This window comes from Hylobates moloch, unplaced genomic scaffold (assembly GCF_009828535.3).
Source record: "Hylobates moloch isolate HMO894 unplaced genomic scaffold, HMol_V3 SCAFFOLD_9, whole genome shotgun sequence".
In the NCBI taxonomy this organism is placed as follows: domain Eukaryota; kingdom Metazoa; phylum Chordata; class Mammalia; order Primates; family Hylobatidae; genus Hylobates; species Hylobates moloch.
Window position 1 is genome coordinate 14,744,764 of NW_026652284.1, and position 22,061 is coordinate 14,766,824.

Here is a 22,061-nt window from a genome sequence, read left to right on the forward strand (position 1 = left end):
GTGATTATTTATATTCCTGCGCTTTACTTTTTGATTCTTGCAGTATAAACTCCTGTCTTGTTCTCTGGGGAGGAAGCACACTGTGAGTTTTTTTCCAAGATTGTCTAAAATATTCAGGCTTTTTATTTGCTCTAACCAGTAGAATCTAAAGATTACAGAAACTTTGGAATTTTTCTCCTCATAATTTGACATCTTTTGAGAGGTTTGTCAGTTGGACACTGTCCCTTTGTTAAAAGTTAATTTTACTTAATAAATAATTTTTCATTAGATTGGAGTAAAATATAATGTGAGTATGTATGTGCATAAATAATTTTTTTCGGTGAAGCTCATGCCTGTAATCCCAGCACTTTCTGCTTTTTGTTTTTTTTTGAGACGGAGTCTCGCTCTGTTGCCCAGGCTAGAGTGCAGTGATGCGATCTCGGCTCACTGTAAGCTCTGCCTCCCAGGTTCATGCCATTCTCCTGCCTCAGCCTCCTGAGTAGCTGGGACTGCAGGTGCCCACCACCATGCCTGGCTAATTTTTTGTATTTTTAGTAGAGACAGGGTTTCACTGTGTTAGCCAGGATAGTTTTGATCTCCTGACCTCGTGGACCGCCCACCTTGGCCTCCCAAAGTGGTAGGATTACAGGTGTGAGCCACCGCTCCCAGCCGAATCCCAGCACTTTTCCCATTCTCAGTGGGGAATAAAAGGTAGTTGGGCGTGGTGGTATGTACCTATAGTCCAGCTACTTGGAAGGCTTAGGCGGGCAGATCACTTGAGCCTGGGAGGTTGAGGCTGCAGTGAGCCAAGATTGTGCCATTGGACTCCAGCCTGGGTGACAGTGACTCTGTCTCAAAAAAACAAAACAAAACTGCACACGTGCACACACACAGACACATATAATTTTTTTCCTTACTGGGGTAATGAAGCCTGCAATAATTCTGAGGAATGTCTACATTCAGAGCTTTACTGGAAACAGATGCCTTTTCCCAGGAGTTATAATTATCAAGTTTTCTATGTTCAGGAATCTAGGCACTCACCCTGGATTCAGTAAACAGATAGGATTATAGTTTTATTGGTTGAATTAAGCTTATTCTTGGTCTTAACATTTTCTTAAAGCCTTTCTACTTAGAACCAATAAATAGTTTCTAATATAAAAAAGTAATCTGGCTGGGTGCAGTGGCTCATACCTGTAATCCCAGCACTTTGGGAGACCGAGACTAGAGGATTGCTTGAGCCCAGGAATTGGAGACCAGCCTAGGCAACATGTTGAGACCTCATCTCTGTGGAAAAAATTAGCTGGGTGTGGTGGTGCCTGCCTGTAGTCCCAGCTGCTTAGGAGGCTGAGATAGGAGGATGGCTTGAGCCTGGGAGGTTGAGGCTGCAGTGAGCCATGATTGCACCACTGCACTCCAGCCTGGGCAACAGAGCAAACCCTTGTCTTAGAACAAAACAAGTAAAAAAACTATTATGTTTTCAGCAATACTATTCACAATAGCCAAAAGGTGAATGCATCTCTAATGTCGATGACCAATGAATAGATAAACAGAATGCACTTATCAGAATTCATACAGTGGAGTATTCAGCCTTAGAAAGGAAGTTTTGACACATGCTACATTTGAAGACACTACGTAAGTGAAATAAGCCAGTTGCAAAAGAAGGAAAAGTGGACTGTATGATATACATATATGAGGTACCTAGCTACAGTGGTCAACTCCATAAAGACAGCAAGTAGAATAGTGGTTGCTTTTTTTTTTTGAAACAGAGTCTCACTCTGTTGTGCAGGCTGGAGTGCAGTGGCTCGATCTTGGCTCACTGCAACCTCCTCCTCCTGGGTTCAAGTGATTCTCGTGTCTCAGCCTCCCAAGTAGCTGGGACTACAGGCGCTTGCCACCACGCCTGGCTAATTTTTTGTACTTTTAGTAGAGATGGCGGTTTCGCCATGTTGGCAAGGCTGTTCTCAAACTCCTGGCCTCAAGTGATCTGCCTGCCTTGGCTTCCCAAAGTGTTGGGATTATAGGCATGAGCCTCCGTGCCTGGCTGCTTTTTTTTTTTTTTTTAAATACTGTAAGCAGTGTTGTAATAAGCAATTTTGTACTCTTTCAGACAAGTGCAATTATACATGTATGATAAATTTTTGTGAATGGGATTTCTAGGTTTGTGAACTTAGGTTTGTGGGTTTTTTTTTTTTTTTTGAGACAAGGTCTCGCTCTGTCACCCAGTCTGGAGTTCAGTGGTGTGATCATGGCCCACTGCAGCCTGGAACTATTGGGCTCAAGCTCCCGTCTCAGCCTCCCGAGTAGCTAGGACTCAAACTCTCATCTTAACCTCCCGAGTAGCTAGGATTACTACTAAGTGCCAACACACCTGGCTAATGTTTTTATTTTTAATAGAGACGGGGGTAGAGTGGGGAGGTGGGGAGGGGTCTTGCTTTGTTCCCCAGGTTGGTCTTGATGTCCTGACCTCAAATCATCCTCGCGCTTTGGCTTCTCAAAGTGGTAGGATTATAGACGTTAGCCATCATTCCTGCCCATTTTTAAGATTTTGAGTGAAATTGAGCAGCTTTGAGTGTGTTTTTCATCTTAATTTTAATTTTTTTTTGAGTTGGAGTCTCACTCTGTCACCTGGGCTGGAGTGCAGTGGCGAGATCTCAGCTTACCGCAACCTCCGCCTCCTAGGTTCAAGCAATTCTCCTGCCTCAGCCTCCCGAGTAGCTGGGACTACAAGCGCATGCTGCCATGCCTGGCTAAATTTTGTATTTTAGTGGAGACGGGGTTTCACCATATTGCTCCCAGGCTGGTCTCAAACTCCTGACCTCAGGTGATCTGCCGGCCTCGGCCTCCCAGAGTGCCAGGATTACAGGCGTGAGCCACCACTCACAGAGTGTGTTTTAATTACCATTTGTGAGTGAGTGTGTTTTAGAAAATCTTCCCATGCAGGTATATACCTGTTTTTTTTTTTTTTCTTTCTTTTCTTTTTTGAGATGGTGTCTCACTCTGTTGCCAGGCTGAAGTGCAGTGTCTGGATTTCAGCTCACTGCAACCTCCACCTCCTGGGTTCAAACGATTCTCCTGCCTCAACCTCCTGAGTAGCTGGGACTACAGGCATGCACCGCCACGCCTGGCAAATTTTTTGTAATTTAGTAGAGACTGGGTTTCACCGTATTGCCCCCAGGCTGGTCTCAAACTCCTGACCTCAGGTGATGCACCCATCTTGTCCTCCCAAAGTGCTGGGATTACAGGTGTGAGCCACTGCTTCCAGCCACATTTGCCTGTTTTTTGTTGGGGCATCTCTTTCCCTTGATTTGTAATAACTCTGTATAGTTAGGAAATAATTTATTTTTCAAGTGTTGCAAGTATTTTTTTCTCCATTTGTCTTTTGACTTTATATCTTGCTAAATAGGAGTTGTAATTTTTTTTTTTTTTTTTTTTTTGAGATGGAGTCTCACTCTTGCTCAAGCTGGAGTGCAGTGGCATGATCTCAGCTCACTGCAACCTCAGCCTCCCGAGTTCAAGTGATTCAGGAGTTGTAATTTTTATGTGGTTTGATTTATGTAGTCTTTTCCTTTATGGTTTAGGGATTTTATATCATGCCAGTTCCTTGCCAGTTCCAAAATTATATGACAGCTCAATTATTATTATTATTTTTGGCATAGAGCTAATACATATCTTCAAACTATGAAAAATCTTCTTGCCCACCTCTTTTTCCTTCCCTCCTCCCATCCCTCCTGGTAGAGAAATACTTCAGGGTATGAGCTTTTTCTAAAAATGAAATTAGGGCTCTGTAGTTAACTTTCTTTTGCTGGCTTTAGGGATTCTCAGTATCTTTTGCCATCTTTAGTAATTATTTGTTACTAAATATTTGTTACTGAAAAGAGTGATTAAAGGAGGAATACATTAGTTTTTTTTTTTTTTTTTTTTTTTTTTTTTTTTGGAGACACAGTCTCACTGTGTTGCCCAGGCTGGAGTGCAGTGGTGCGATCTCGGCTCACTGCAAGCTCCGCCTCCCGGGTTCACGCCATTCTCCTGCCTCAGCCTTCCGAGTACCTGGGACTACAGGCGCCTGCCACCATGCCTGACTAATTTTTTTGTATTTTTAATAGAGACGGGGTTTCACCATGTTAGCCAGGATAGTCTCGATCTACTGACCTTGTGATCCACCCACCTTGGCCTCCCAAAGTGGTGGGATTACAGGTGTGAGCCACTGTGCCCGGCCAGAATACATCAGTTATTTAAGAACAGCTCATATATCCATTATATATATAAATCATTTCATAATAAATTTCTTGAAAGAGTTCTGTATTACCATGAAATGAAGCTAGCAGATTTTGATTGTCATCAGCACCTCATCATATATAACGTTCCTAGTTAGGCATGCTTGAAATAGAAAAATGCCTTCCATGGTTGCCTATTTATAGTAGATTTGGCATACAGTTGATTTATAGTGAGGTAATATAGAAGCTTGTGACTAAAGGAGATACAAAATCTTTTGTGTTGAAGGGCAGGGACAGGTATTTTTTGTATTTTTAAAAGATAACAGTTTTATTAAGCTGTAACTCATAAACCATAAAATTTACCCATTTAAAGTATACAATTCAGCTATTTTTAATATGTTCACAGAGTTGTGCAACCATCATCACTATCTAATTGTAGAATATTTTCATCACCCCAGAATGAAACCCCACATCCATTAGCAGTCACTCTCCATTCTCCTTTGTCCTCAGCCCCTAGCAATCTCTAATTTACTTTCTGTTTGCATGGATTTGCCTATTTTGGACCTTTTGTGTATTATGGAATCATACAGTATATGACTGGCTTCTTTCATTATGCATGTTCTCAAGGTTCATCCATATTTTAGCATATATCAGAACTTCGTTCTTTTTTGTTGCTGAACAATATTCCATTGAATGGGCATGCCCTCCCCGCTTTTATTTTTATTTTTAAGAGACAGGGTTTCACCATGTTTCCCAGGCTGGTCTGCAATTCCTGAGCTCAAGCAATCCGCCCACCTTGGCTTCCCAGAGTGCTGGGGTTATAGGCCTGAGCCACCACGCCCGGCTCATGCCACGTTTTTTATCCATTCATCAGTTGATGGACATTTAGATTGTTTCTCATTTTTGGCTATTATGAAAAATGCAGCTATGTAAATATCTGTATATTTGTTGTTGTTTTTTGAGGCAGGGTCTTGCTCTTTCACCCAGGCTGGGTGGCTATCTCACCAGCAATGTATGAGGGTTCAGAATTCTCTTCATCCTCATATTAGTTGTCATTGCCTTTTTTTTTTTTTTTAGCTGCCCTAGTGGGTATGAAATAGTATATAATTGTGACTTTGATTTTGATTTCCCTAATGACTAATGATGACTAAATTTACCATCTTTTCATGTGTTTATTGGCCATTTATGTATCTCTCTCTGTATATGTATATGTGCTCTGTCACCCAGGCTGGTGTGCAGTGGCGTGATCTCAGCCCACAGCAACTTCCGCCTCCTGGGTTCAAGCAGTCCTCTTGCTTCAGCCTCCTGAGTAGCTGGGACTACAGGCATGTGCCACCACACTTAGCTACTTTTTGTATATTTTGTAGAGTTGGGATTTTGCCATGTTGCCCAGGCTGGTCTCAAACTCCCAGGCTAAAATGATCCACCTCCCTTGGTCTCCCAAAGCGTTGGGATTCAGGAGTGAGCCACTGCATCCGGCCCCAGCTAATTAAAAAAAAAATTATATATATATATATTTATAGAGATGAGGTCTTGCTGTGTTGTGTAGGTGGGTTTGGAACTCATGGTTTCAAGTGATCCTCCCACCTGGCCTCCCAAAGCTTTGGGATTACAGACTTGAGCCACTGTGTCCAGTCTCATTTTAAAAAATTGGATTGTGCTTTTCATTGAGTTTTAAGAGTTCCCTATCAGAGATATAATGTGTAATTATTTTCTTCTTTTCCATAGGTTTATATCTAATTTTGATATGTCTTTAGATAGAATAAAACTTGATCTCGACTCACTGCAAGCAAGCTCTGCCTCCCGGCTTCATGCCATTCTCCTGCCTCAGCCTCCCAAGTAGCTGGGACTACAGGCGCCCACCACCACGCCCGGCTAATTTTTTGTGTTTTTAGTAGAGACGGGGTTTCACCGTGTTAGCCAGGATGGTCTCGATCTCCTGACCTCGTGATCCGCCTGCCTCGGCCTTCCAAAGTGCTGGGATTATAGGCGTGAGCCACTGTGCCCAGCCAGAATAAAACTATTAACTGTTTTAATTTGTCATTGTCATTTAGCTATTTAGATTTATTATTGACTTGCTGGATAATTGTTAAGTTTTACTTTTGGTTTTAATTTATTTTAACTGACATGAGGTATATGACATATTACAAATTTTACTGTCTTGGTTATGTTCAAATTGTGGGAGTCTTGTAATCTGAGTATATGATTTCAAGTTACATGCTACATTTAGTGTGTTGAAATTTGGGGAGATCAGTAATTGTGAGTGGAGTAGTCTTAATATCTACTTCAGTTATGTTGATGACAAGTAACAGCTTTTATTAAATTAATTAATTTATTTATTTATTTTCGAGATGGAGTTTTTGCTCTTGTTGCCCAGGCTGGAGTGCAGTGGCGTGATCTCGGTTCACGGCAATCTCTGCCTCCCAGGTTCAAGCGATTCCCCTGCCTCAGCCTCCCGAGTGGCTGAGACTACAGGCGGGCACCACCACGCTTGGCTAATTTTTTGCATTTTAGTAGAGACAGGGTTTTACCATGTTGGCCAGGATAATCTCGATCTCCTGACCTGGTCATCTGCCTGCCTCGGCCTCCCAAAGTGCTGGGATTACAGGTGTGAGGCACCGTGCCCGGCCCTTTTGGTCTAAATATAAACTCACGTGGGTTGAATTATAAATTAGTAATTCATTTATAAAATTTTGTTACAAAAAGGTAATATAAGTATTAATGTTACTACATTAGTTCACATAATTTGGTGGTTGTAATGGATACATTTATGATTCAACTGAATTCAAAAGAGGAATGATTTTAATCTTTTTATAATGTAAAAAACCAGCACAAACATTTATTGTCTCTACTGTATTTATTTATTTATTTATTTATGAGACAGGGTCTTGCTCTATTGCCCAGGCTGGAGGTGAGTGGCATGGCCATGAGTCACTCATGGCCATTTTCATTGATGCTCCTGCCTTAGCCTCCCAAATTACTGGGATTACAGGTGTGAGCCACCGTGCCCAGCTGATTATTTGCTTTTGAATAAGGCACAGCTGTGGTGGTGATGGGATGGAAAGGTGGAAAAGTAGGCAATACACAAAGCCATGGGTAGTTTGATAAAAATGTGATCTTTTGGAAGTTATATATTGGGTTTCAGTTGGGTGGGTGGCTATGTAATTTGCGTGCATCTTCAAAAGGCTTGATACTCATCCTCATTTACAATTCTATAATAACTTTTTCTCCCATAGCAGGATTTCAAAACTTTGAGAGCTAGTAAAGATGGGATCTCATTCCCTGGAAATAGAACAGTAATGTTAACGATCATAAAAAGACTCAGATGTGATTTTTTAGCTCTAGAAATTAACTGGGCAAAGAGGGATTAGATGCAAAATTTGAATGTGTTGTTTTCATTGGTGTTCTGTTGTCTTGCTTCAAGAATGACTCAGAGAGAATTGTTTTCTATAGTCGTATGACTTGTGTGAGAATGAAGTATGTGGCAGTTCTTTCCTATTGCTTATTAGGTCAGTTGCAAAAGCTAAGATTAAAATTAATCATTGCGTTCCTATTGATAGCCTAGCCAATAAAGGTTGAATGTAGTCACTTCTAGAAAGGAGGAGTATTGAGAGAATTCCTTGGATTTTAACATACTAAGGATTTTAAAGCTTTGTGTAATTGATGCTTTGGAAGTTATGGAGTGAGTTTTGTATGCGGTCGATGGAAACAATTTTAGAATGGGAGGGGTCTTCTTTTCACATACCAACAAACTGAAAATTGTAAATAACTGTCATGAGGCTAGGGATCTATGTTTTGTTCCCAGGATGTGTTAAGCTCCTGAAGAGTGCCTTTTTTTCTTTTTTGAGATGGAGTCTAGCTGTCGCCCAGGCTGGATCTCGGCCCACTGCATCCTCACCACCTCCTGGGTTCAAGTGGTTCTCCTGCCTCAGCCTCCTGAGTAGCTGGGATTACAGGTGTGTGCCACCACACCTGGCTAATTTTTTTATTTTTAGTAGAGACGGGGTTTCACCATGTTGGCCAGTCTGGGTCTCAAAATCCTGACCTCGTGATCTGCCCGCCTCAGCCTCCCAAAGTGCTGGGATTACATGCGTGAGCCACCACGCCTGGCCTCAACAGTGCCTTTTAAAACCATATAGTTAATAACTGAATCGGGATTAGAACCCTAGTCACTTTTCTCATGTATTTTCTATTCTTTTCTTTTTTGAGACCGAGTCTCACTCTGTCGCCCAGGCTGGAGTGCAGTGGCACGATCTTGGCACACTGCAATCTCCACCTCCTGAGCTCAAGTAATTCTCATGCTTCAGCCTCCCGAGTAGCTGGGATTACAGATGTGTACCACCATGCCCAGATAATTTTTTTGGATTTTTAGTAGAGGTGATCCATCTGCCTGGGCCTCCCAAAGTGCTGGGATTACAGGTGTGAGCCACTGCACCCAGCCTGTATAAATAACTTTAATTATACCTATATTATAAAGTTTAACAGTTATAACTCCCTGGAGAAAGAAAAGTAGCAAAAAAATTACATTAAAAAAATTAGACTGTCACTTGCAAATGGACACAAAAATGTTTGGATTTATTTTTGCCTTTAAGTAAGGAGCGTTTGAGTACTTCAGTTTTCCAGTACGATTGTCACTTAATGAATTAAGTTAAAATGAAATCTGTAAAATAGCAATGTATAGTTCGAGACCAGCCTGGGCAACATGGTGAAACCCCATCTCTACTAAAAATACAAAACACATTAGTTGGGTTTGGTGGCATATGCTTGTAATCCCAGCTTCTTGGGAGGCTCAGACATGAGAATCACTTGAACCTGGGAGTCGGAGGTTGCAGTAAGTGCACTCCAGTCTGGGTGACAGTGAGACTCTGTCTCAAAAAAAAAGTAAAAAAGAAGAAAAAGAAGGGCATTTCAGCTAAGGGTTCTAGAAAGATGAAGGGGAGTTTAGTAAATATTATATTTAAGAAATGGGCCAGGCGCAGTGGCTCATGCCTGTAATCCCAGCACTTTGGGAGGCCGAGGTGGGCGGATCACGAGGTCAGGAGATTGAGACCATCCTGGCTAACACGGTGAAACCCCGTCTCTACTAAAAATACAAAAATACAAAAAATTAGCCTGTCGTGGTGGCGCGTGCCTGTAGTCCCAGCTACTCGGGAGGCTGAGGCAGGAGAATGGCATGAACCCCGGAGGTGGAGCTTGCAGTGGGCCGAGATTGCGCCACTGCACTCCAGCCTGGGCAACAGAGCGAGACTCCATCTGAAAAAAAAAAAAAAAAGAAATGAGAGTAATGTAATAATGTAATACAGATTTTTTTTTTTACAGATATTTTCCCCAGAGAGAGAAATGTAAGTGTAAAAGAGAGCCATTTAAAAAGTCATTTTGCAGGTCGTGCCTCCTACATACATAACGCAAATTGTCAAAAAAAAAAAAAAATCTAAAAACTCATTTTGGGAAATTATTGATATGCAGCAATAACGTTGACTTTATTTTTTCCAGATATGGCCGTGTGGAAAGTGTCAAAATTCTCCCCAAGAGGGGATCTGAAGGAGGAGTGGCTGCCTTTGTGGATTTTGTGGACATCAAAAGTGCACAGAAAGCTCACAACTCGGTCAACAAAATGGGAGATAGAGACCTACGCACGGATTATAATGAACCAGGCACCATCCCGAGTGCTGCTCGGGGATTGGATGATACAGTTTCCATAGCATCTCGTAGTAGAGAGGTTTCTGGGTTCAGAGGAGGTGGTGGAGGGCCTGCTTATGGTCCCCCACCGTCACTTCATGCACGAGAAGGACGTTATGAGCGGAGACTTGATGGGTAAGTTCCAAGGTTTCTGTAGGCAGGTATTTTGTATTTGATATGGTGAGAAACAGAAACTCATATTTAGGGGCCCCAGATGGATTTAAAGTTTTGGGCATTCTCAATGTTTCCTATTTTGGGTTGGAAACGGAAGTGATTTCTATCCCAATGGCTGGTATCTTATGGAATCGTAGAGGATATTTCCTGCAGCTGATTGGATGGATATCTGTTCCTGAGATATAATGTGATGGAAGATTTCCTATGGAAGCATCATTTTTGGAGTTACCTGTCTTCTAGAATTAATTATTCCTTCTCTTGGATAATGTTAAATCCTTCTTTGGATATATCCCTTCTACCTGATGGAGCTATTTGGCTTTTGTGTTCATACTATATGGAATATTTCTGGAATATTAGAGCCTACAGATTCTTTTAGAAGTTGATATCTGCCTCTCCATTTTCACTACATAAAGTGTACAAACAAATTGGATTGTCACAAAAAATCTAGCAGACCATAATGATTCAACCACTTGGATTCTACAAACAATACTTTAAGATGGAAATGTGTACTTGGATGAAGAAGAGAGAAGGAAATGCTTGATTTTTCCATTTTGGATCTACACGATTTCTGTATTGTTGGAATTACACTCTTTGATGGAATGGGGAAAAATTAAAATGATGGATGTTTCCTAAATCCTGGAATATAGCCATTCTTTTCTAATTGCTGGGATATATGGGATGTCTTGCTGTCAAGATTCCACTAGCCCAGGGAAAGAGGATTACTATATCATTTCTTAAGCAAGTTGCTGTCCAATCAAAGGTACTTTAGCTTTGAACACATGGTGATGATCAGTTGTGGATACAGCAATCAAAGTTGACTGGGCCGGATGGCTACAAAAGTGAACTATTGGCGAGCAACTGTGCCTTCCTCGTTTGTTGGAATTGTAGAGGATATTTCCTCTTCTGCCAGCTGCCTGATTCATACTTAGGCCTGGAAATATTTATGAATGTGGATAAATTTCTAATTGTCTACTATCTCAAGAAAGAAGTCTGGGGGTTTGAGAGTTACAGTTTGTCTGGGACTACTTGCTTCCAGTGGAATTATTTTGTCTGGTCACTAAGATTTTTTTTTTCTTGTGGTTCATCTAAATATCATTTGACACCCTTGCCCATTAAGAAGGTGGATTACCCCCATTAAGAGGGGCCAAAATTGGGGAAGTTATGTTCACAATTCTCTCCCTAGATTTAATTGGGATTATAGGTCGTGTTTCCACACTTGGAAAAGGTTGGTATGTCCTGACCTGTGTATATTAGCCCCTCTCCTAACCCAAGTCAAACTCTCTTTTTTTCCCCACTAACTCTAGAAGTATTTAGTACTAATAGTGAATCAGAGAATAGCCATTAGATTTCAGCTCTGCTAGCTCTTGTGCTTGCCTTCTGTATCTTCTTAATGGATGAGAACTTTGCATATTTATAAAATAGCAGCTGTAGCAGTAATGGTCCTAGAACTTTTTTGCCTATTGCTTCTGTTAAATCATTAATAATGGCTTTCACTGATTAACATTTGATAGGGTGCTAAAGTAATTACTTATGGCATTTTCTCTTAAGTCTCAAACCCTCTTATTTGTTAGACATTGAAATATAAAAATTTCAGAATTGTAGTAAATAAAAGAGAAACTCATTTAATACATTTAAGTAGGAAAGATATAGGATGTTTATCATGCCAGCTGTTTTTCACAATAGCAGCAAAAAAGCTAAACTAAGCCTAGGAAGGTGGGGTTGCTACTAAGTGAAATGATAGGTGAAAAAGAATATTAGTGGAGAGACCTGGAATCTAAGCATGTACTGGGGATCTAGTATTAATTGTTACAAGATTTTGCCAGATATCCTTCATTGGAGAGATTCTAATTCTTTATGTTTCATGATTCCTTAATCCCTTTTGATAGAAGATAGATCCACAGATGGGTTGAAGAGAAAATCAAGTGAAATGGTCTTTTAGGAACTCAGGAGCTGAGTTCTAGTTCTCTACAAAAGTAGAGAACTTACGATTTCTTTATAGGATTATAACTAGTTTTTAATATTAACACATAATTGCATGTGTGTAATTGTACATGCAACATGTTTTGTACTTTTTAGGTTGACAGATACATCCTACTAAATGATTTTTTTAATTAAGTTAAGCTATTTTGCTAATAGCGACCTTAGAATATCGTATAGTTCCTAATGTTACCTAATTTCATCACAGGCAATTTGAGTATAGCTAAAAGCTAAAAGAACATATTTCCTACAACCATTAAGTTTATACATTAAGAAATTGAATCATGGAAGAGGCATTTTTAAAGTCATTTGGAATTTGATAGCACAGGAGTAAATAATTTTTATTTTTATTTAAATTCACATAGAGTAGCATGTGGTAACCCAATATTTTGATACTTGAAGTGGTTTTTTTTGAGATTCTGTTTTTATTATTAAATGTAATTGGGTACTGCTGTGCAGTCTATGTAGTCTAGTTTATGTAGTCTAGTAATTTTTTATAACTATCCAAGCAGTCAAAACTTAATGAAAAAAAGTTAAACTTAGAAAATTGTTTCTGGACTTCTTGAAAGTCCTTCCTACTGTTGAGACATGTGCTGCAGCAGGGCTTTCATGTCTAGGTTAAAACATAGCATGGAAATGTGACCTAAAAGAAATCTGTGAGTAAATAAAATTTGGTATATACTTTAATCAGATGAAAGTGTAAAAACTTTCATATTATTAAAATAGTCTCCTCTTGTTCCGTTAGCATGAAAAGGAGATTGTATATTTATGTATGCAAGTCAGAAAACCTCTAATAAAGTGAGCAACTGAGCTGCAGAACACTAGTCATGAAAGCCCAATATACAATGAAAACAATGATTGCTCAGCTGTGAAAATAATTTTTGGAGTCAAGTAAAATGTTAAGCTTGTTAGCGTTTGCTTACTAAGTAGGTTAATGCTGTTTAGAAAATGACCAGTTGCAAAGACAAAGACAATGCTGAAGTGAATGTTTGCATGACTTGCTTTTAGTTTTGCTTGCTCCTTTCTGATTAAATATTTTTCCCCCTCCTAAATGCAGGGCTTCAGATAACAGGGAGCGTGCTTATGAACATAGTGCCTATGGACACCATGAACGGGGGACGGGAGGATTTGATCGGACAAGACATTACGATCAGGATTACTATAGAGATCCTCGAGAGCGGACTTTACAACATGGGCTCTATTATGCTTCTCGGAGTCGAAGTCCAAATCGCTTTGATGCTCATGACCCCCGATATGAACCTAGGGCTCGCGAGCAGTTTACACTGCCCAGTGTGGTACACAGGGATATCTACAGGGATGATATTACCCGGGAGGTACGAGGCAGAAGGCCAGAGCGGAATTACCAGCACAGCAGGAGTCGGTCACCACATTCATCCCAGTCTAGAAATCAGTCTCCTCAGAGACTGGCTAGCCAAGCGTCTAGACCCACAAGGTCCCCTAGCGGCAGCGGCTCTAGAAGTAGATCCTCCAGTAGTGATTCAATCAGCAGCAGCAGTAGTACCAGCAGTGACAGGTAGGTTAACAGCCTTTTGTTATAACAGATGAGCTAGCTTTAAACAAATTCTCAACAATCAGTGGGAATGGTTTCAGCATAGTATTATTTTTTAAAGTAATCTTGGATCATATATGTATGTAATCAGTAAAGAAACTGGCATGTGGCCATTGAATTAACTGTTCTAAGTACTCGAAGATAAGTGATGATTTGCAAAGCGCTGTTTCATCCTCCAGATGCACAGTATTAAAATTAAATGATCAAAGAGGAAGGGAGGTGGTGACTCTAGCTGTGCAAGGCAAATCTGGTGACACTGAAAATATGGTATCTCTTTAACATTTTTAATTTTGTAGGTGTATACTACCAATTTATTTCTATTATTTTGATTGAAGATTTGTAAAAGCTGTTTGGTTAAATATGTATTGGTGAAATATAATATTGTTGACACAGTTATTATCAATGACTAAATCAACTTACGAACAAATTTTAGCTAATTTTAACATCAGGGTGGTAGCCAATTTATAAACTCAAGTAGAAAAGCTTCCTTTGAATGCAGGTTGTGACTTTACTGTTCTGTAAACTGATCTCACTAGTTGAGAATTTTTTTCTACAAATAAATTTTTTTTTTTTTTTTTTTTGAGACGGAGTCTCGCTCTGTCGCCCAGGCTGGAGTGCAGTGGTGCGGTCTCGGCTCACTGCAAGCTCCGCCTCCCGGGTTCACGCCATTCTCCTGCCTCAGCCTCTCCGAGTAGCTGGGACTACAGGCGCCCGCCACCACGCCCAGCTAATTTTTTGTATTTTTTAGTAGAGACGGGGTTTCACCATGGTCTCGATCTCCTGACCTCGTGATCTGCCCGCCTCGGCCTCCCAAAGTGCTGGGATTACAAGCGTGAGCCACCGCGCCCGGCCTTTTTTTTTTTTTTTTAAAGACAGAGTCTCGCTCTGTCACCAAGGCTGGAGTGCAGTGTTGTAGTCTTGGCTCACGGCAACTTCTGCCTCCTGGGTTCCAGCAGTCCTCCTGCCTCAGCCTCCCAAGTAGCTGGGATTACAAACGTGCACCACCACGCCTGGCTAATTTTGTATTTAGTAAAGGTGAGGTTTTGCCATGTTGGCCAGGCTGTTCTTGAACTCCTGACCTCAGTGATTTGCCCACCTCAGCCTCCCAAATTGCTGGGATTACAGGCATGAGCCAGAGTGCCCAGCCAAAAAGTTTTATTCGAAAAGCAAAAATAGTAAGTTGAAAGTAATCTTAATAAGAAACTTAGCTTCAAACCTAGTTATATGGATTTTGAAATCACAGAGCTAGGTATGTGGTACAGATTATCCTTTAAGTAATCTAGGGTAAGTTATTTATGTTCTTCAGGTCTCAGCTTTCCCTTTTTTTTTTTTTTTTTTGAGATGGAGTCTGTCTCTTGTCACCTAGGCTGGAGTGCAATGGCGTGATCTTGGCTCACTGCACCCTCCACCTCCAGGGTTCAAGTGAGTCTTCTGCCTCAGCTTCCCAAGTAGCTGAGATTACAGGCGCCCGCCACCATGCCAGGCCAATTTTTGTATTTTTAGTAGAAACGGGGTTTTACCGTGTTGGCCAGGGTGGTCTCTAACTCCTCTCTCAGGTGATCCACCTGTCTTGGCCTCCCAGGGTGTTGGGATTACCAGTGTGAGTTACCGCGCCTGGCCAAGCTTTCTCATTTTTAATAAGGACCTTGATAAAGTTATTGTGAAAATTAAAATGAAAACTTAATGTAAAATGCTTACTTTGATAACTAGTATATGTTAAAAAAAATGCTGCTATTCAATTTGTTAATCCCACATGTCCTACTTTTCAATTTAGGTGGTATATATTTAAAATTTACAGTCAAATTCTTTGACCTGATTAAAAGGCTCAGATTACTTTTCTTTTGCCTGCTTTAAATTAATTTAAGCAAATGGTCATGTAGTTGAATGTCTGTTTTTAGGCTTCCTGAATTTTCTTATTCAAAATAATACATGAAAACATTTTGTTTATCCGTCTGTCTATCTAGATATAATTCAAACATTCTGGAAGATTTGCATATTAAAATGAAACAAGCACATAGTTTAGGAAGTCAGGAAAGTTACGTTCTATGCCCAGCTTTCAAGCCCTGTGACATGGATGAAAACTCTTAACTTCTTTTGATTTTATTTGGTATGCTGTCTAGATAAATGACTGATGAAATTCATTTGAACCCTATAAACTAATTATAAAATATTGTTCCACTTTTTTTCTGCATAGAATTGTCTAAAATACTCAAGTTTTAGTCATTTTCCACAAACCTACCTCATTAAAAAGCTGCGACTGCATTCCGTTGGATCAAAACTTATTGAAAAGGTGTCGAGGTGCTGGGCACAATGGCTCACTCATGCCTGTAATCCCAGCACTTTGGGAGGCTGAGGCAGGTGGATCACCTGAGGTCAGGAGTTCGAGACTGGCCTGGCCAACATGGTGAAACCCTGTCTCTACTAAAAATACAAAAATTAGCCAGGCATGGTGGCACATGCCTGTAATCCCAGTTAATCAGGAAGCTGAGACAGGAGAATTGCTTGAATTCAGGAGGTGGAGGTTGCAGTGAGCAAGCCACTGCACTCCAGCCTGGGTGACAGAGATGATGAGACTCTGTCTCAAAAAAAAAAAAAAAAAGAAAAAAAAGAAAAAGAAAAGGTGCTGAGGCTGGGCAAAGTGGCTCACGCCTGTAATTCCAGCACACTGGGAGGCTGAGGTGGGTAAATCACTTGAGGTCAGGAGTTCGAGACCAGCCTGGTCAATGGTGAAACCCCATCTCTACTAAAAATACAAAAATTAGCTGGAGGTGGTGGTGGGTGCTTGTAATTCCAGCTACTCAGGAGGCTGAGGCAGAAGAATCGCTTGAGCCCAGGAGGCGGAGGTTGCAGTGAGCTGAGATAGCTAGAGGAGAATGATGCCTTCAGAGTAGCATTATACTTTGATGGGAGTATAATGGATCTGCCCTCAGAACTGTAGATTCAGAAGCTTGAACCCAGAGGTGATCTGATGAATTTGATGGAGCTTAATCCCTGCTCATGTAATTAAAAAAAAATAAAAAGCAGCTCTATGCTTCTAAAGATTTGCACTCAGAAAGATAACTGCTAGAAGGGTAGGATGCACTTAGAAAATCTGCCTGGGGACTAAATTACAATAAAAAAGTTAGTGAGAAAGAGGATTTTTGATGATTATTTTATCAAGTTAGGGTAGCTAGATGTATTCATTTATATACCAAAGGCTACAACCTAGAGGTTTGGAGGGTGACATCTGACCAGCAGGCAAATTTTTTTTTTGAGGCAGAGTCTCACTCTGTTGCCCAGGCTGGAGTGCAGTGGCACGATCTCGGCTCACTGCAAGCTCCGCCTCCCGGGTTCACGCCATTCTCCTGCCTCAGCCTCCCGAGTAGCTGGGACTACAGGCGCCCACTACCACGCCTGGCTAATTTTTTGTATTTTTAGTAGAGACAGGGTTTCACTGTGTTAGCCAGGATGGTCTCGATCTCCTGACCTCGCCATCCACCCGCCTCGACCTCCCAAAGTGCTGGGATTACAGGCGTGAGCCACCGCGCCTGGCCAGCAGACAAATTTAATTCACCTTGTATAGTGTTTTAAATTTAAATTATTGCCAGTGTTTAAAAAATTGGAATTTCCACCTAAAAAGCCAGATTTGGGCTCTTGTATGTTTTTTTCCCTCTGATTTGCACTGTAGGACCATACCTGACAAGGAAGTAAGGCATACTGAAATCTGCTAGTTGAAGTCACCTTCTTACCGTGGGCTTGGGGAAGAATCACTGAGAGATTCTTGCTCTGTTACCCCTTTCTTATGTCTGTGTAGATTCTTCCTTTTCATAAATCGCCATTTTTTTCCCTTCTGAGAGGTTATAGAGCATTTACTTAGGTTATTGGTTTCATTTCATATATGGTCATATTTTCTAGAGCTAACAGATTTCAACCCTGTATTTACACGTTGCTTTTAGTGAGTTACTTGAACCTCATTCATTAACTTGTTTATTCTTTCTAATTTCACTGATGTGACAAATTTTATGTAATTATAGCTTTTTTTTTTTAAGACAGGGTCTCACTCTCGCCCAGGCTGGAGTGCAGTGGCACAATCTTGGCTCACTGCAACCTCTGCCTATCAAGTTCAAGCGATTCTCTTCTCTTGACTCAGCCTCCTGGGAGCTGGGATTACAGGCACTGCCACCATGCCCGGCTAATTTTTGTGTTTTTTAGTAGAGACGGGTTTCACTGTGTTGGCTAGGCTGGTCTCGAACTCCTGACCTCAAGTGATCCACCCACCTCAGCTTCCCAAAGTGCTGGGATTACAGGCATGAGCCACTGTGCCCGGCCAATGATAGCTTTTGTATCTATACGTAAAAAGAACAGTGAGATAAATCTTTTGACTGCTGGGAAGACCTAATAGGTAGCATTTGTTTAGGCTATGAAGGAGATGCAGGACTTGAACAAGAAGAGAGGAGGTTTAGGGTAGACAGGGAACACTGTGGGCAGAAGGAACAACCTGAGGTGGAAGGATGTTTTGAGCATAGCAGATAATTTAGAATGGTTTAACTGTGGTAATGATTTTTTCTTTTTTTTAAGAGACAGGATCCTGCTCTGTTACCCGGGCTGCTGGAGTGCAGTGGTACAGTCATAGCTCCTGGGCTCAAACCATCCTCCTGCTTCAGTCTCCTGAGTAGCTGGGATTATAGGTGCACATCACTCATACCTTGCTAATTTTTAAATTTTTTGTAGAGATGAAGTCTCACTTTGTTGTCCAGGCTGGTCTCGAGCTCCTGGCTTCAAGCGATCTTCCCTCCTCTGCCTCCCAAGTGCTAGGATTACAGGTGTGAGCCACCATGCCCAACTTTTGGGTTTTTTTCTGTATGCAGAGAGGGCCATTAAAAGATTTAAGAAAAGAGATAGCTTGTTGAGATCTCTGCTTTAGAAAGGCAACTAGTGACTTACCCATAATCTCTGTTTTTCCTACTCTTGGTACCTCAGAGAAGGAAAATTTGGAACAGGTGGGAGAGACATTGTATTAAGAATCAGATTATCCTGATGTGTAAAAAGCAGAATGAACTTTCTGGTCGTATGAAAGAATAAGACTGAGTGGCCTGAATGCATATCACAGAACCTCGTATATTGCCTTTCTCAGAATACATGTCCAATAAGTAGTTGAAATACTTAGATACAGTTCTTAGTTAACATGAAGAATAAAGCAAAATTGATGTAGATAGCTGAAAGTTTTTATCATTTAAATTGTGATTGATGCAAGTGTACAGAAATAGTAATCCTCTGGTGTTCAGAGTTTACCCATTATTCCCTTTTATCAGATGTTCTCTTTTCCTCTTTAATTATATTGAATTCAAAGTGTAGTATTTTGAGATGTTATGAGATTCAGAATGTTGTTTTCCTTTTGGAAGAAATACATTATTTCTTGTGATCTTTAAAACTTATGAAACTGTGACATTCTTAAAAGTCCTTTAAAGATGTTTAAAGTTAGCACTCATATAGTGGACAAAATATAGCTTGGTTTTACCTATGGAAACAAGTTTGTCTTCTGTCTCCATGACTGATGGGGAAATTAATCACCCTCCATCCTTATTAATAGTTACAGTTTTGATGAACAGATTGCTAGTGGGGTATTTCAAATGAGTAGACATGGGATTAATGGCAGTCTAGTTGTGAAGTCCTTATAAATAACACATCTACTGTTTCTGCAAAACCATTTACAGTATTTAACGGGTGAGAACTGGGCCTTCATGACTTCATGTGCTGCTATGTACTGCTTGACGTCTTTTTTTCTGTCATGGCCGTTTATTGAGCCACATTTCCTTTCAACAGAACATTTTAAATGCATAAATTCCACAGAAGCATTTATTTAAAATCCCTTGATTGAAGTTGAACATACTTTATTTCTATAGTTCCCTATTATTGGATTCCCCCCCCCCCCCATCAAGTTGTAAGAATTTCCTTTAGGCCAGGTGCAGTGGCTCACACCTGTAATCCCAGCACGTTGGGAGTTTGAGGTGGGTAGATCGTGAGGTCAGGAGTTCAAAATCAGCCTGGCCAAGATGGTGAAACCCCATCTCTACTAAAAATACAAAAATTAGCCAGGTGTAGTGGCGGGCGCCTGTAATCCCAGCTACTCTGGTGGCTGAGGTGCGAGAATCGCTTGAACCTGGGAGATGGAGGTTGCAGTGAGCCAAGGTCGTACCACTGCACTCCAGCCTGGGCAACAGAGCAAGACTCCATTTCAAAAAAAAAAAAAAAAAATTCTTATTTGCCATGAGCCAAGGAATGCACAGGTACTAACTAGATTGGTGTGGACAGCTAATGCATACTGGGCATATACAATGGGACACACCTGTACTATGATGAAAGGCACAGCCTAGAGGGCTGGCAGGTGTTGGGTAATGCTCAAGTTTCAGAGTGATGGCAGAAGAGTAGGTTGGTAGGCCCTCATGGCTCTGCTTGGCAGCATCACAGGTCACAGCCCCCCTGGGGCTCTTGGTTCCCCCAGGGTCCAACCAAATCTGAGTCATGGGGCTAGGATGAAGTTTCCCTTCCCTCCTCAGCAGGAAACCCCCTTCTTCCCAGAAGAGAGAGGGGGAAAGGAGGCAATGGGTGACAAGGTCACTGCACTCACCAGAAATTGGAACTTTAGAGCAAGCTTTCTTCTTAAATAGATTTTAAAAATTAGAATGAGCTGATTTTTAAAAAGTGTATTTCTCACATTTTCATTGTATAGTTGTTACATTATTAAAATTTCTTTCGCATTGTCATAAGCTAGAAGATACAAGGGAGAAGCTTGGGAACAGGATTGGGGGGAAGAAAGACACATACACAGTTCCTGGGCGGGGAAGCAGACATGTGAAAGCCTTTGTGTTGTTTATTTAAAGTAACAAGGAAAGCATATAGAACTTCAAGTAACCAGACTTCTCAGCTCTTATGCCATGTTAAGATACGGAAAGTCTTATGTCTGTCTCTTCTCCAATGTATTAGCTTTGCATTAGAATGATTTACTTTTTTTCTTTTTTTTGAGACAGAGTCTTGTGCTGTTGCCTAGGCTAGAGTGCAGTGGTGTGATCTCACCTCACTGCAACCTCCACCTCCCAGGTGGAGCAACTCTCATGCCTCAGCCTCCTAAGTAGCTGGGACTACAGGTGTGTGCCACCACATCTGGCTAATTTTTTGGCTAATAGGATTACAGGTGTGAGCCACTGTGCCTGGCCTACAACAATTTACTTTTTAATTGAAAGGGAAATGAAAGTATTTCAGCCGGGCTTGTTGGCGGGCTCGAGACGGAGTCTCGCTGTGTCACCCAGGCTGGAGTGCAGTGGCGCGATCTCGGCTCACTGCAAGCTCCGCCTCCCGGGTTCACGCCATTCTCCTGCCTCAGCCTCTCTGAGTAGCTGGGACTACAGGCGCCCGCCACCACGCCCGGCTAATATTTTTTTGTATTTTTAGTAGAGACGGGGTTTCACCGTGTTAGCCAGGATGGTCTCGATCTCCTGACCTCGTGATCCGCCCGCCTCGGCCTCCCAAAGTGCTGGGATTACAGGCTTGAGCCACCGTGCCCGGCCGGAAATGAAAGTATTTCTTATTACTGATGGTATTCTTTGCACAACCTGTCTGTATATTTTTTTAAAATTACATATACTGAATAAAGTATATCAAAAGTTGTCTGTAACCCTATTACTTTTTTTCCTGTTAGACAATTTAAGATTTTTTTTTTTTTTTTTTTTTTTTGAGACAGTCTTGTTTTATCGCCCAGGCTGGAGTGCAGTGGTGAGATCTCGACTCACTGCAAGCTCCGCCTCCCGCGTTCACGCCATTCTCTTGCCTCAGCCTCCTGCGTAGCTGGGCCTACAGGCGCCCGCCACCCCGCCCGGATAATTTCTTGTATTTTTAGTAGAGATGGGAGTTTCATCATGTTAGCCAGGATGGTCTCGATCTCCTGACCTTGTGATCTGCCTGCTTCGGCCTCCCAAAGTGCTGGGATTACAGGCATGAGCCACAGCGCTCAGCTTGTTTTATGGATTAACAGTAATTAGAATATTTAATGAATTCTGGATTTTAACAACAGATATAAGGTTATAAAAAGGAATATGATCCTTTTAACTTAAAAAAGCCTGAAAGTCTGTAGTCTAATAAGCATTTTTTTCTGTAAAGACCAAATCTGCAAATCATGAACAATTTAGATATTATAGATTATAGTTTCTTTCCTAGAGGGGGAATTTTACTCACATATCCTTTTGTCTTTTCTTGAGGAGATTTTGCAGTTAACTTATTTTAGTTAGGAGAAATTATTTTCTTCCAAGTTCAAGTAGAAAATTTTTCAAAAATGCTGTCATTTTTGTAGTCTTGTGAAAGAATGTGGATGAGGCTATAAAGGTGAGGAAAACCATTAAGAATGGTGGCATCGTATGTATCAAAGTGACAGTGTACCTTCCATTTCTCTCTTTTTAAAAACAGGTATGTGCATTCAGGTGTTAATTGGGAGAAGG

At 41.1% G+C, this 22,061-nt stretch overlaps 1 protein-coding gene across 2 annotated transcripts in view; it reads left to right on the forward strand.

The window, feature by feature from the left end:
• SPEN (spen family transcriptional repressor) overlaps positions 1 to 22,061 on the forward strand; it is a 91,389-nt gene that overhangs the window by 12,392 nt on the left and 56,936 nt on the right. Inside the window, exons 2-3 of one of the 2 annotated variants that reach the window (XM_032759030.2) lie at positions 9,687 to 10,007; positions 13,081 to 13,557. In XM_032759030.2, coding sequence (XP_032614921.1) covers positions 9,687 to 10,007; positions 13,081 to 13,557 — 798 coding nt within the window. Of the gene's footprint in view, positions 1 to 9,686; positions 10,008 to 11,168; positions 11,272 to 13,080; positions 13,558 to 22,061 lie in introns of those variants that run through there. The other variant, XM_032759031.2, reaches the window with a different exon arrangement.